Here is a 14790-nt window from a genome sequence, read left to right as displayed (position 1 = left end):
TAAGGAAACCTGCGAGTGAGTACTTCCCAGCTGCCCACATGGCTGCCTTTTCAGAGCCTTTAGTTTATGTGGAGCTCTTGGTTGTGACTAATATGTGCATAAGGCAGTGTCCTTGGTCACTCTGGAAGATGAGCTACTGGTGGTGTCAGTGACACTGTGTTAATCATGACTTTATCTGGGAAGGGTGTCATCGGCCAACTGTCAAAATATTTTGCTTGTTTATAGTCCAGTGGGTACATAATACAGATTTGGTATTTGCATACTTTAGGGTTTGAATTACCATAGTGGTGGTAAGCTTTTGGTTCTGTTTTTAACACCTAAAAAATTTAACAGAGGAGCTTTCAGATTCTTATGTCCTCTCTTCTTCTCTTCATGAGCTTCTAAACAAGAGGCCACAAGCCTCAGGCAGAAGACTCAGAAGTTGTCATCTCCGAGGATGGTAAAAGAAAATAACAGCAAGGAAGCCAGTCTTTGAGCTTTGCAACCCATGAATGAGGCTGGGCACCAAACTGATCTTAGCCCTCCTCACCGTCCAGTTCCAGTCTTGGTTCATCATCTTGTTTCTGAGCAAAAAGTGGAGTTCTTTGCCCAGCTGTGCTTCATAATGACCAATTCCTGACACATCGGGGTTTCAAGGAGAGAACCCCAGCTCATAGCAAGGAGACCAGATGGACTAACTGCCTAGAATCTGTAACCTTGATTTTGAGGAGTTGAGGATTTTTATGGATTCAAACAGGGGAGGGTGGCATGGTTACCTTCATGATAGCAAGTAAATGGGTGAGTGTGAGAAGAGTTTGGAATGACACAAGCAAGGATGCAACCAGTTTAGAATAACCATTGCAACAGCAAATACACCCGAGGGTGAGGCCAGTCTAGCTAGTTTCTGTAATTTCAGGTATGAACTTGTGGCTATTTTATAATATAGTGGAAAAGTAAGAAAAATACATGTATATAGTGATTCAGAAATCGTAACCCTTTCTTAATTCCTCACCCTTGGTTACAGTCTGTCGATGTTAACTGTGTTCTGAAAAGTAGCCCTTCAAACCCCAGGCATCTAAGAGCACAACCCTCATCTGCTTTTGTTTTGGTTTAGATTTGACATTGGACATGATAAACTGCCTGCAGGTGATGGCATCATTTTTCCCCAGTGCCAAAGGTCTTCGTAAATATTAGTAAAGGGCCATCTGTCCCTTGGGCAGATCAATTAGATAAAAAATGACCATCCTTCCCACACTTTATGTCCACCCCAGGTCACCCATGACCTGGAATTGAAGGGTGCGGGGCTTGCTGGGCAGTGCTAGGGCTCCTGAATCATCGTGTCTTTGATATGCCTGAGGAGTTAGTGTCATGCAGGGATACATTTATTTTCTGCTTTTAGGATCCTGACAATGCTGGTTATGGATTAGCATATCCTAAATGAGAAAAGGAGAAATGCAGCTGACAGGCCCCTGGGCAGCATCTGTGACCTCCTCTCTTGGGGCATGGTTCTCAAAATGTGGTCCCCAGATCAGCAGCAGCCGCATCCACCAGGACTTGGGTGGCAGAGCAGAATCTGGGGGTCCTCGCAGACCTTCTGAATCAGAAACTGTGGGTGGGCTCGGCTGTTTGGCTTTAATGAGCCCTCCGGGTGCCTCTGATAAATGCTCCTGTTTGAAAGCCTCTTGTCTGGAGACACTTGAGAGGAAGGGGGCCCTGGCTCTGGAGTCTGCCCTTGTCCTCTGCATGAGGATGAGCACCTGGTGTGCACGGCTTGTGCTAAACCACATACTTCCAAGGTCTGTGGAAGGCCCTCTTCCACAGGGCTGGGCCAGTCTGCTGGGGTCCCTTTCCTCTTTGCACTTGTGCGACTCCCTCTTCAAAGCCTTCTTTAAAATCACGTTGAAAATCATGTCTGTGTTTTTTCCTGATTACAAAATTCATTCTTTTGATGCAGTGAAAGAGCTCATAGAAGAGGCTAAAGATCAAATGTAGTTCTAAAACCAAAATAACTAATTAGAAGGACCTGGATCTTTTCAATTTCTATTTTTGTTTGCATGCACACACATACACACAAGCCCCCCCCCCCCCAAAAAAAAGATCAACAGTGCATGCTTAATTTTGTCTTGCGCTTAAGACGTCTTGTTTGCTCACACCATGAAGTGGGTGTTCTTACTGGCTTCACTGGCTCTCCATCCTGTGCCGGCCCATCCTTTATTTAAGCGTGAACAATAGACGCTGACAGCTATTATCTGCTTTCTCCATGCTGAATAGGTTGTACACAAAGCACTTTCCATGCATTATTCAATTAATTTTTACAACAATGCTATGGCATAGGTTCTGTTATTATCCCCATTTTGTGCTAAATAACTTGTCCATGATGATTCACCTACCCTTGCATTGCTTCAGTGCCAACCCAGGCTTTTTGATTGCAAAGAACAGGCTTCTAACTACTGCCCTCTACCATTGGGTGTGAAGTTTTAGGTCTTGTGTTTATTTACCCTTGTGTTAATTATTGTACTGCCCTTATTTGTATCACTAGGATCAACATACAAGTGGAATTCCTGGTCATGGGTTTCCTTAAAAAGCTCTTAACAGAAATTACAAATTGCTTTCCAACATGGTCAAACTAATATTCTACCAGTGTATGTTGATGTCTGTCTTCTTAACCTTTGCTTATACAGGACATTATTTTATAGAACTTTGTAGGCATTATTGGTGAAAAAAGCACCTCACTATTTTAATTTGCGTTTCTTTGGCCATCACCAAGAGCACACCTTCTGATCCTCCTCTGTTGGTCCCATTGGCCATTTGGAAAATCCCATTTCCTTCAGGAGCTTTATTGACATTAAATATACGTACCAAAAAGTTGACTTGTTTGGAGCACTCAGTTCACTGTTTCTTTAGGATATTTACAGAGTTCTGTGACCATCACCATAATCCAATTTTAGAATATTTTCGTCACCCCAGTAAGATGATTTGTGCCCATTTCCAGTCACTCCCAATTCCTACCCTTAGCCCCAGGTACCCCCTAACCCATTTTCTATCTATATATTTGTCTCTGGACATTTCATATAAATGGTATCATATAATATGTGATCTTCTGTGACTCACTTCTTTCATTAACATAATGTTTCAAAGTTCACCCATGTTGTGACATGTATCAGTACGTCATCATTTCTTCTTATCATCAGTTGAGGGACATTTGGGTTGTTTCCACACTTTGGTATTATGAATATATTGCTAGGATTCATACACCAATATTGCATGGACATGTATTTTCATCTCCCCTGGGTACAGACCTAGGACTGGAATTGCTGGATTATATGGATTACTATGTTTAATATTTTGAGGAAATGCCAAACTCTTTTGCAAAGTGGCTGCGCCATTTTACTTGCAATGTATGAGAGTTTCAATTTCTTCACATCATTGCCAAAACTTGTTTTTATGTGGCTTTTGGAATATGTCCATTCCAGTGGGTGTGAAGTGAAAAATAACATTTTCAAACATCATATCAGATGAAATTTTGGTCCGTGTTCCATGAAGGTTATTGGCCAATATGCTAGTAGCATTTAATCACCATTTAAGGATGCTGCGTCTCAGTTCTCTCTTGTAGCAGCAACGGATCAGTTTGTTGTTTGACCTGTACCTAAACTCTGTTTCACTTTTGTGTTTTCTCATAGCAAAATGTTTACAGAATTCATCCTAAATGTTCCCATGGGTTTGCTGACCATTCAGAAGCTTCATTGCTTGATTGAAATCATTCACAGTGACCTCTTCACGCAGCATGGTGAGTGAAACCTTGAGAATCATTAAATTGTCATGTTAGTAATTGTCTGCAGAACTTGACTCCTGTGAATTCTCTCTCACTTGTTGGAAGGAGTAGAGGCTGCAACCAATTAAAACAGCTCTATTACCAGACAGGAAGATTTAGCTCTTATAAGAAAATGGTAATTGACATACAGTGCAGGTAATAGATTATTGAAAAATGAAGGCAAAACTCTGTAGTTGATAATTTAGGTGAACACCAGTGCCCTAGGATAATCAGCACACATTGTACATCCTTTAAAACTGGTGATTGTCTATCCTGGGAGGCAATTGCTTGCTTCCATTGAGATGATTGCAAAGCAAAATGTCAAGTTTTCTTTAAATTTAGAAGTAATGGTTCTGTCTTATCCTGAACTTTGCATTCTTTGACATGGTTTCTTCAAACTGAACTCAACATAATAAGAATTTTAATGATTCCTCAACTCATTTATCCTGAGGAACACCTTATATTTCCACCTTATCTCCCTCCCCTTTTTATTAATCATTTTCTTTCTATTTGGACAGATTGAATTAATATTTTACACTTGTCAAGCACTTTTATTGAAAGCTTAAAACCTTTGCATAATTCCACAACCTTCCTCGTTTATGGGAAGCAGAGGCAAAGACTGTTGAGTGACATCCTGACTGAGGCACAGATTTAGATTGTTTCATTTGCGCCCAGACATTTGGCTGCTCCATGCATTTTCCTTTGTTTTTGTGGTGAGGATGCTTGTAATTTCCCTGGGCTCTTCCAGGAATGGAGCAGCCCAAGTCTGGGATGCCAAAAGTGAGTTGCTGGCAGGACTGAGAACCCCTTGTGCATCTGGCTGGGTCCTTTGTCCCCTCCTGTGCCGCTTGGCTGGTATTTGCCTGCTGGTTTTAATCTTCTCTGTTCTACTTTATAAACTGTACTGGGGTCTACACTTGCAGCTAAACCTTATGGTAAGAGAAAAAGTTGTTTTCATTTGGGTGGTGGTGTTCCTCTGTCATCTGTATTTCAGATTCTCACCCGAGAGCTGAATCTTGAACTGCCTGCTCTTCAAATATTATCCTTCTCTTGAAGGACACAAGTGGGATCTAAGGCCGATGATGGCAATGGGCAGGATTGGTGTTCTGTTGTTTTATTCTGTGTGAAATAAACGTTTTTCCAGAGTGCATAAAATCCCCTGCAAGTGTTATAGCTGGATCTTATTCAATTACTGATATCCACTCTCCCACCCATCCAAGACACACACTCTACCAATGCCACCAGCAGGCCTTCAGTGAGTCTAAGATGTTCAGTAGGTAGTGCTTGGCCTTTCTTGAGTGTTGATATAAGGAAGACCTTCTTGAGGACATATTTGCATACAGTTCAAAATAGATATTGTAAAACCTTGTTTTCCATGTTGTTTGCTTCCCTTTGAGAAGGACTTAAGACATAAACTGTTCCATTAAAAAGAATGGAAATGTAAATTCTTGTAAGAGTACGGTTCAAGGAAAAAAATTCTCTATTGACACTCTATTCCTTTAGCTATTAGAATGCTTGCAGGGAAACATACTCTTTATTTTTGGTGTCTGTGTCTGTTTACATGTTTCTTCCTTGTTTACTTTTCCTCCTTATCAGGCCTAGTTTCTGTTTTCACACTCCTCTTTTTTTATAGCCTGCCTCAAATCCTGCTTCAGAAATCTGTAACCTGTAAATAAGTGCATAGCTTTCTTTAATAAGGAGCTGTCCGGTAATAGAATATTTCGAAATAAGTAGCCTATTATCATCTTAAGGGCAAAATTAGGATTTTGATCTTAATAGCAAGCTTTACCCAACAAAGTAAATGAGATTGTATGAAATATGAAACTGAAATCATTGTGAGCTAAATTAGACCAAATTACCCTGAAGCTTTATGTCGTACAAACAGCTCCAGAATTGCCCAATCAGTAGTACGTTGTCTGAGCTACCATCAGCAGCCCAAATGTGCCTCTAAATATGTCCTGGCTGCCTGGCGGCATGCTTTTTGACCAATGTGAAAATGATCCTTCTAGCAAGGTTTGAGTTTTAAGTTTCTGGGTAAGAATATCAAAGACAGTCCTGGTTTTTCTAATCTGTACGCTCCCTGGTTCTTCGAAGCTGCCAACAGCCATTTTCCCCCTTGTCTGGAAAGATTTAATGGTGGAAATCTTCCAGTTGGTCTGTACTTAAAAAGATGTCATTATTTTTACAAATAGTCTGCATCATGTTTGCTAAAAATATTTGAAGCCAAACAATTTTATGATGCGATACGATGGACATGGATTTCATGTTTTGTTCCATTTCTTATTAATTTGTTTAAAAAAAAAAAAAAGTGAAAAATGGATTGCCCTTGTCATGTTTCTTAATCCTAGCAGAATTATGCTAACTCCCCCAATCTCCAGATTGGTTAGAACTTGAAATTATTAGATGTAGGTGTATGTGCTATTGAATGTGCCAGCCTTTAGTCAATACTTTCTTGGAGCATGCATGGTCAGAATCCACCACTAAGCAGTTTCTTCTGGCTGCCCTGGGGCAGGAATGAGTTTCCCAGTCTCACTTCAGTGGGAAGGACAAGTTGATCTGCATGCAAGGAGGCTGGCGGTGAACTCGGAAATGAATTTCTCCTCTGAAGAAAAGCCTTTCCTTGCCAGGTTTGAATTCTCATAGGCCAAGGCTTACATCACCTTGCACATTTTCAAGCTGGTTTTCCTTTTTTGTCTTCTTTGAGAACCTGGAAACTAAAGATGCATCCAGCTGCATTAATCAGTCTACAAGAGGAGGCGATTCTTTTGGCAAAGAGGGTTGTGTTTTTCCGGCTGTTTCTCTGCAGTGAACATCTGACCATATTCCAGGCTGGTGAAAGGCAGAATGATTCCATGTTGGATAAAGTACCCAGCCGAAAGTATCCTCAGAAAACCAGGAGTTGATGTCTCCTACCTGAGGACGACCTGAGAAGGGTTGTAAATGGCTGGTGTTCAAGATAGAAATCATGGCTAGTGTTCAGGAACATACACTGGTCAGGAGGCAGGACTGGGTCAAAGACATGTAGGAAATGGGTCACAGTCTCTTGAGTCTCATTCCCCATCTCCCCTTGGCCCCCATACGCAATAGCCAAGCCTAGGAAACATACAGCAGAAGGTAATCCAGTGCCTTTTTGATAAAAGCATGGTTTTAAATAAATTTCTTTAATTTCAAAGCAGAAAAAGATGTGACTGATGAGGGTTGAATTAAAAGGCCTTTTAATGCACATGTCTGTAAGAGAGTAATACTTTCTTGGTCTGCATAGTCAGATGGGCCTACTGGGCAGGTGGCCACAACTGCTCTCCACTTTTCCCACGTGTTACAAGGATGTAAAAATACTCTTCATACTGAGCCTCATGTCTAAGATATCCAGCACTGTGCTTGGCACAAATAGGCATGTGATTAACGGTAGTTATCACTGTTAATTATATAATGAATAATAATTGATAACCATGGGTTTTAGGAGTCATTGGATATTATTGTGCTCTTCTACCAATGAGATAATGTTGGTTTAAAGAAGGCAAGCATTTTACACATGATTTCAAATTAATTTTGTGACAGAAGGGGGCCTTAGTGGCAGTTTTATTATTCAGTAGCCTATCAAATGTTTATCTAAGGCTGGATACCCTCCAGAAGCCCACGGGGAGCCTTGCAGCTTGCTCAGTGCTCTCCTACTAGTGTCCTAAGCTGTTTCTGTAGCTGGGTTGACTCTTCTGGGTCTTCTCCAGTCCTGGCTTCTTCCTTCTAACATGTGATTGTTCAAGGTCATACATCTGATTATGACTTGCATAAATGCATGACACCTCAAGGGTAATAGTCTTATAGGAGTCATCTGCCCTGTCAGAATAGAAAGAGTTTAGTTCAGATGAAAGATAATCTAGGAAAAACCATAACAGAAAAAGAAAAAGAACTCCCCTTAAAATTAATGAAGAAAGATGTTATTGGACCAATCAGAATTTGTTGTAGCTGACAACAGAATCCACTTCAACTATCACGGAAGCTCACACATCTTGACTAGTGAACTTCTTTGCTTTTCTAAAATCTTTCCTATGAGAGCTTGCTTTGACTTTTTCTTAAACAGAAGAGAAACATAGAGGATACTGGGCATTCCAAGAACTGTTGTCTTGGCGAAAGAAACAGGATGGAGGTGGGACCTTCAGAAACAAGACCCCAAACTGGCCTGACGAGGGCACCACTGCTGTCTGCTCACCATGGGAACTGGCTGCCATGGTCCCGCTGCTGCCTTCAGAAGCCTCTATCCTTGTCTTTGTCAGTGGGATATGGGAACTCTTCATGTTGCTCATTTCCAGCTGGCATCTTGGACAATCACGCTGCATTGGCAGAACCAAGCACCCATGTCTGCATTGCAATTGCAAGTGTGGCTGTTAATTTAGAGTTCTGACTTCTGTACTGGGGAGATGGAGCTCATAATGCAGAAATCTTTTCTAGAAGAGGAAGTGGGGACCTGGCCAGTTTGGACATCCTCTGCAGGAAACTGCTGATTTGCTAGGCACCAGGCCCTTTGGTGACTCCCCATGACTAGTAGCACATGGTTTGAGTGTCATCCACGTCATCCTTGTTTCTAAGGAGATGCCCCCTTCCATTCCTTATCTTTTTAAAGGTGATTGTTGGGGTTTACATCATTTCTCTTCTACAAATAATTTTACTTCCTTTTTGATTAGGGAAATACTTCTGGAGTGCCTTTGGTGATGAGAGCTGATTGTGCACATGAAGGCTGGGAGTATGTGGGCTTTGCCTGGATTCTAATCTTGCCTCTCTTACCTATTAACTCAGTGACTTTGGACAAGTTACCCTCTGGGCTTCAGTTTTCTTGACTGCCCTTGTTGCTGCATCATAGATTTTGAGGTTAATACATGTCTAGTCCTTAGCACTTGGTGTTTAATGTGCAACCAGTAAATGTTAGCTATGTCTATAATTTTTGTTGATAATTCTATAGAAAAAGGACAGCTAAGATCCCTGCACTTACTCAAGAGGGTAATTAGAAAGTCAAACATTAGCTGACCTGGACCAAATAATGGACCAAAGCAGTAGACCTGAACCAAATAATGAAAGGACATTCCAAGGAGAGCATCTCCTGAGAGGCTCTGACTGTCCCCCCATACCATGGTTCCTCATGGCACCCTCTTGGGTGTGACTTCAGAGTATTTCCTTCTTGTGTGCTTGCTTCTGATCTGTGGCCACTCCCTGGAATGAATGCTCCCCAGCAGGGCCTGGTTCCTCTTGTTAATTGCTCTATCATTGTGCCCGGCCCATGGCACGCCCACAGTGCGTATTTATTGAATGAATGAGAATTTACTTGGAAATTCCAAACCAGCACTTCCCCCAGGAGAAAGCGCAAAGCAGGGAAAGCGATGCGGTACACATTGTGCAGTCCATTTGATTGAAGGGAGGCGAGGTTTTGCACTCACGTGGGAAAACAAGCTCTCTCTCTCCATTCCCTCTGCTCTGAATGGATTGATCATGGGGGAATAAGAGAATGTCTGTGAGAAGTACCTTAAGAAGACACTTGAGGTATGACCATCTCTGAGCAGTTTTTTTACAGTCAAGATGATTTTCTCTTTGCTACTGATTGAATCTTTCCCCAGTTTGTGGAAGTATGATTCTAAGGAAGGGTTTCAACTCTTACCTCTGGACTCAGGATGACTTTTTGTTAAAAGTATGAAAAGTGGAAAAAAAAAAGTAGAAGAGTATAATGAACTCCCATGTACTCATCTCTCAGCTTCAAAAATAAGTAAGTCATGGTCAGCCGTTCATTACTTATTTATTCATCCCTTCCCCCAGACATTCTGAAGCCTGCCACAGCCTTCACAGAACTCCATTAGGATATCTTTTGAGATGTGTGGTGGTGATCACAGAGCAAATGACGCTGATTCCAGAAGAGGGAGGAGGCACAGAGGGGATGGCATCCACCTCGGATGCTCCTGCTCCAGCTCTGGGCTGAGGTGAAGGGTCTTTGACGTGTTAGCATGCTGTGCACGAAAGCCAGTGAATGGGCTGTAATGGCTTCCCGGTGTTGTCTCACTGCGATGTGACTTGACTGCTTGAAGGTTGGTTAAATAGATTATGTGCTTCACGAAAAGAAGACTCTTGCATATAATCTGTGGTTTGGAGGTAGCAGATATTCAGAGCAAGATTAAAAGAGAAGGGGAGGTCAGAGCTTTATAATAATGCATTTGTAGTTTTGTTCCCAGGTGATTATATTGTTGCCCACATATCTGACAAAAGCTGTGAAAATTAAAGTTTAAATCTTTTTATGGAAGCAAAAAGTTTCAATGTACTTAAATAAGCACTTAAACACTGAGGTTTATTTAGGACTTTTGCTCATGAAAATGTTTTACATTAATGTTATAGAAATTGGAATAAAATGAGTCAACCTGAGCTCTCATTATTAGGCAAAAGCATTAGACATACTTGCATGTACTCTTTGGGGTACAGGTGGGAGACTGGGTAGAACATGTACCCTCACCCACATCCATTCCTCTCCCCCTGTGGTTTGGAGACCTTTGGAAAGCTTGCTCCAAGTAACACTGAGTCATTCCTTTTCTTTCAAGATGTAATCTTTCTATATGGCTATATTGACAGTGATCAAGCACTTGATAGAAATATTTTAGAGCTTACTTTTACTCATTATTGTATTTGTTGATTTGAAGAATAAAACCTCGTGGCGAGATACCCATTTGTGGGTCCCGACATGGTTGATGACCTCAATGTAAGCCCTGCCATCGGTCAGCACCCTCTGTTTATTCTCTGCAGGTTGGAATATAGCTATGACTAAGAACGACAAATGTGCCATTGTCTGGCCATTTCTGTGGCTCTTTCCTTCACCACAACAAACAGGCTTCTGTTAGACAGTGTTCATCAGCCTCTTAAAATATCATTTGTTGTCTACTTTTGAATAGAGAGCTTTTAAAAAGAGTAGGTCCAGAGAGCTTAAATTATTTTCCTCATTCTTATTTTCAAGGTGAATCATCTTACAGTTACCAAGCAGAGTAAAACTCACCTTTTTAATGGGGGAAACATTAGTTATAGCAGCCCTTTGAAATCTGAAGGCAAAGACTCAGATAACTATTGGGACTAGCTATTAGGATATATCCAAGTCAGAATTCTAGGCTGCTTTCATTATGATCTTACTAAAATAAAGAATTCCTATCACTTAGAATTGCCCTATGAATCAATTTTAGAAAAGAAATGCTTTGTGTTTAATACAGACTTACAGTGAAATATATATTAATGCTTTGGTCCATAAACAAATCAAAACCAAGTCTCTTGAGCATCTGTACTGTGGAAAATGGATATTTCTCTTTTTTGAAAGGGATCTTAAATCCAGGGCTATTGTGTGGTAGTTTTGTTAATTTGATGGATGTTGTATGGAAAAAAAAATGGGGTTGGGACCATCAAATGCCACAGTCACTTAATGTATGACTCATATAGCATTCTGCAGTACTTTAATTTGCTAGTTGTTCTGATGACTTCTAATGAACATTACCAGCTGTGAACCCTGGAGACTGATTCTTTTAAATGGTAGTGGAATATAAGCATTATTTTCACCTCTACTATTTTTTTCATATCTGAAAAAACTTTTCATCTTTATCTGTAAAGTACCCTTTTCTTTCCTTATTCTGTATATCATTATTTGTTTCATTATATGTGTGTTTTTAAAGACCACTTATTAAAACAGTGCAGGCTTTTAGAAATAGCTTATTTATTTAGTTATTACAGGAGCGCGAAGTCAATTCCAGTTTCTTCATTTATATACATTTTAATTCCCTCATAATTTCTTAAATACCTACCATGTGCTCAGGACTACTGTTTAGCAAGTTTGATTCTTTAAAAAGAATCATCAGTTTAAACACGTAGAATTAGAGAAGAGTAATTCTCTCAATTAACAGGTAAGTAACAAGTCAAGCAGTAAACTGAATCCCAGCCAGGGAGCTGTCCACCACCATAGTGCTGATTGAGGCACTGGCTCATTACAAATCCACCACTCTTTCCTTAAATTGTTTAATACTCACCATATGAGTAATACATTCGGAAAACTGCAAATGCCATATGGAACAAGACTAAGTATGATTAAATGAATAAACAGATACATAGAAAAGTAAACATAAACAAAGCATTTAGTGCTTTGCTCACATGTTCACGGAGCTTTTGTAGTGTTTGTCTTTTCTTTTTGTGTGGGGAGTCTTACCTGTGAGCAAGTTGGCAGTGCCAGCAGTTGTTCATGCTTTAAGTGGTCTAGCCTGTATCAGAGCCGGTAGACTTGCTGTTCTGTGCCTGCTTCTGGGTGGGCCCCTCTCCCTGTTGCTTGATGGTGAAAGCAGGAGGATTATTTTAAGAAGAGGCTGCCTTGATTGTTCCATATCTAGTCATGCTCATCCTGGGTGCCAGGCGAGTAAGTCTCAGCTTACGAGCAGCTTAGCTCTGAACATGCATGATGGGTTGCCTATGCTAACTTGTCTGCAGCAGCTGGGCAGGGTGCCTCAGGTCATTCTTTTTTTTCAAATGTTTTCTTCATAAACCCATGACTACCCACATTTCCCCCCAAGGTGGAATGGAGCAGGACACGTTTTTGACATTGTGGTTAACCTATGCACTTTTTTCTCCATTACATGTTCTAACCATAAGGTGGGATCTCATTGGCGTGGAGCAGAATGTGTGCTAGATCACACTTACCGAAACCTATGTTCTTGGCTACCTTCACTCTCTTAGTTAAAAACCAACCCTCCACAGCCCTGCTTATTCTCTCCCTTGGTTTCATCATCTTCCACATGAGTTTCTAACCACACACACTGGTTGATGTACAGAAAATTCTCTGTGAACTTACCCAAGCTATCTCCTTGATCCCTTTCTGTCTACCTAGAAAATAGTTTCTCCATCTGACCAGTATTTCCCACTCAATCTTCCCCAGCATTTTACTTGTCTCCTTCTAATTTTCTCATCTCTTTATAAATGTTCATTGTGATTTTGTTTTTAACCATTGGGTCTTTCATTTCTTTCTTATGCCATATTATTTGCTACTACAATACTAATGGAGGTTTAACCCCTGTCATTACATTGCACCAACCTAAATGAATAAACTCTCTGCTGCCTCGCTTCCTTCTTCCAAAAAATGGTACTCTTTTTACTAAGTCCAGTGGCCCTGTCCAGAGGACAGATTTTGACTTTGGGATATAGACTCCTGGCTGAAGGCAGAATAGAGGTATAAGAAATAGCCCCTTGTCTTAAGGACCTTGACAGTTGAGGCCACAGTAGCATGAGTAAGATCTACCGAAGGGCCAGTGTGGTGGGAAAGAATAGTAATTCCTTAGAGGGTGGAACAATATCCCTAGACTGGTTTACTCAGGGAAATCTTCAGGATGGAAGTGGGGTATTGGTGGAGTCTCAGAAGGAAAATTTGTGTTCTCAGTGTCAGATTTCACCCCAGCGTCAACACTCATCTTCATATATTTTAATAACGTAGTTGGATTTGATGTATGGTCCAAGACACTTTTAATTGCTTCTGTCACACTTTCAATTAAAATGCTCTAACGCTGGGTACCTGGAGGCCGAGACGCAGGTGACTGCATTTCTGATCCATTTGCATGCTCTGCCTAGTGGCCCTCGCTCTCCCCCAACAAAGCAGTGCCCAGCAGACAGGAACAGAAACAGTGTGGGGCAGTTGTGTTTACTCCCTTTTACAGACAAGGAAGTTAGAGTTCAGTAAGGAAGAATGACTCAGTAACATTTAATTCTTCTGATACTGCAACTATCATGACTTGTTAAATTAAAATGATTCTTGGAACATTTCCCTCCCCACCCCCCTGGATGGCTCCCTCATCTGTTTTGCTCGCTATTTTTGCTTATTGTCTGCTCTTTGTTCTCACTCATTGTCTGCTTGTTGTCTGTTTTTTTTTCTTCTTAGGAGGCACCAAGAACTGAACTCAGAACCTCCCATGTGGGAGGTGGGCACCCAATAGCTTAAGCATCCTCTGCTTTCTGCTCATTTTTTTTTGCTTGCTGTCTGCTTGTTGTTTGCTTGCTATCTTGCTTACTGTTTTTTTGTGGGTTTTTTTTGCTCATTATCTTCTTGTTTTTTCTCATCTGCTTGTTGTTTTCACTCGATGTCTGCTTATCGTTTGCTTGTTTTCTTCAGGAGGCACTGGGAACTGAACCCGGGACGTACCCTGTGGGAGGGGGGCACCCAACTGCCGGAGCAATATCTGTTCTCTCTTGGAACATTTTGATTTGCATATACACATATAGGAATCAAGTGTGTTTATACACATGTACACCTGGGTGGGCCATTTACCCGAAGGAGGTCTGATTTAGACCCAGGCATCTAATTCTGTCTTGGCTGCAGTTTGCATGTGACCCCTGCATGCCCCCTCACTGTCTGGTTCCTGCGTCTGTGATAGATAGAGATATGTAGATGTAGCCTATGATCCCTTCTAGAAACGCCATCTTCTGCGTTTCTATTGCTTAAAAATATGTGTGGAGAGAGAAAAGCATTTGAGCAAATTGAATCATGTAGGTTCAGGGTTCTTCGATGGTAGAAAAATAAAATGATTGTCTATAAAAGATGAACAGCAAGCATCTCCCATTTATATGGCTCTCACTGTTTAATTCTCATTAAAAGCGTTAATCTGGATCTCAGTTCTATGTAACAGGCGCAAGGTTATTAAATGCACTTTATGGATCATTTGTTTAATGTGGCCAAACTGAAAATTAAGAAGCATATTACTCAGTGTTCATAAAAATGAATGTTTTAAATAGACAAATTCATTCTCGTATTTGCCTCTTGCCTTAATGGAGAGCTCTAATAGGGTTATAGGCGGATTTTCTGCTTGGATATTTATAAGCTGTTGATGCCTGTTGAATACCTTTTAGAGAGATAAATATTTCTTGCTCTGTGCCCATTACCAGTACATGAATCACCGTGGCTTTGGTCCATGCAGCTGCAGATTAATAGATATCGAGTTCCTGTTGTCTGTAACCCTTGAGGG

At 41.0% G+C, this 14790-nt stretch overlaps 1 protein-coding gene across 2 annotated transcripts in view; it reads left to right on the top strand.

Moving 5' to 3' along the window:
• Window positions 1–14790, top strand: part of DOCK1 (dedicator of cytokinesis 1) — a 522200-nt gene that overhangs the window by 173310 nt on the left and 334100 nt on the right. For both annotated transcript variants that reach the window (XM_058298144.1, XM_058298143.1), the window contains exon 25: window positions 3660–3766. In XM_058298144.1, coding sequence (XP_058154127.1) covers window positions 3660–3766 — 107 coding nt within the window. The remainder of the gene's footprint in view (window positions 1–3659; window positions 3767–14790) is intronic.

The sequence above is a fragment of the Dasypus novemcinctus genome, chromosome 6 (assembly GCF_030445035.2).
Source record: "Dasypus novemcinctus isolate mDasNov1 chromosome 6, mDasNov1.1.hap2, whole genome shotgun sequence".
Classification (NCBI taxonomy): domain Eukaryota; kingdom Metazoa; phylum Chordata; class Mammalia; order Cingulata; family Dasypodidae; genus Dasypus; species Dasypus novemcinctus.
Note: the sequence above shows the minus strand (reverse complement) of the source record. Positions and strands in the feature narration are given on the sequence as shown.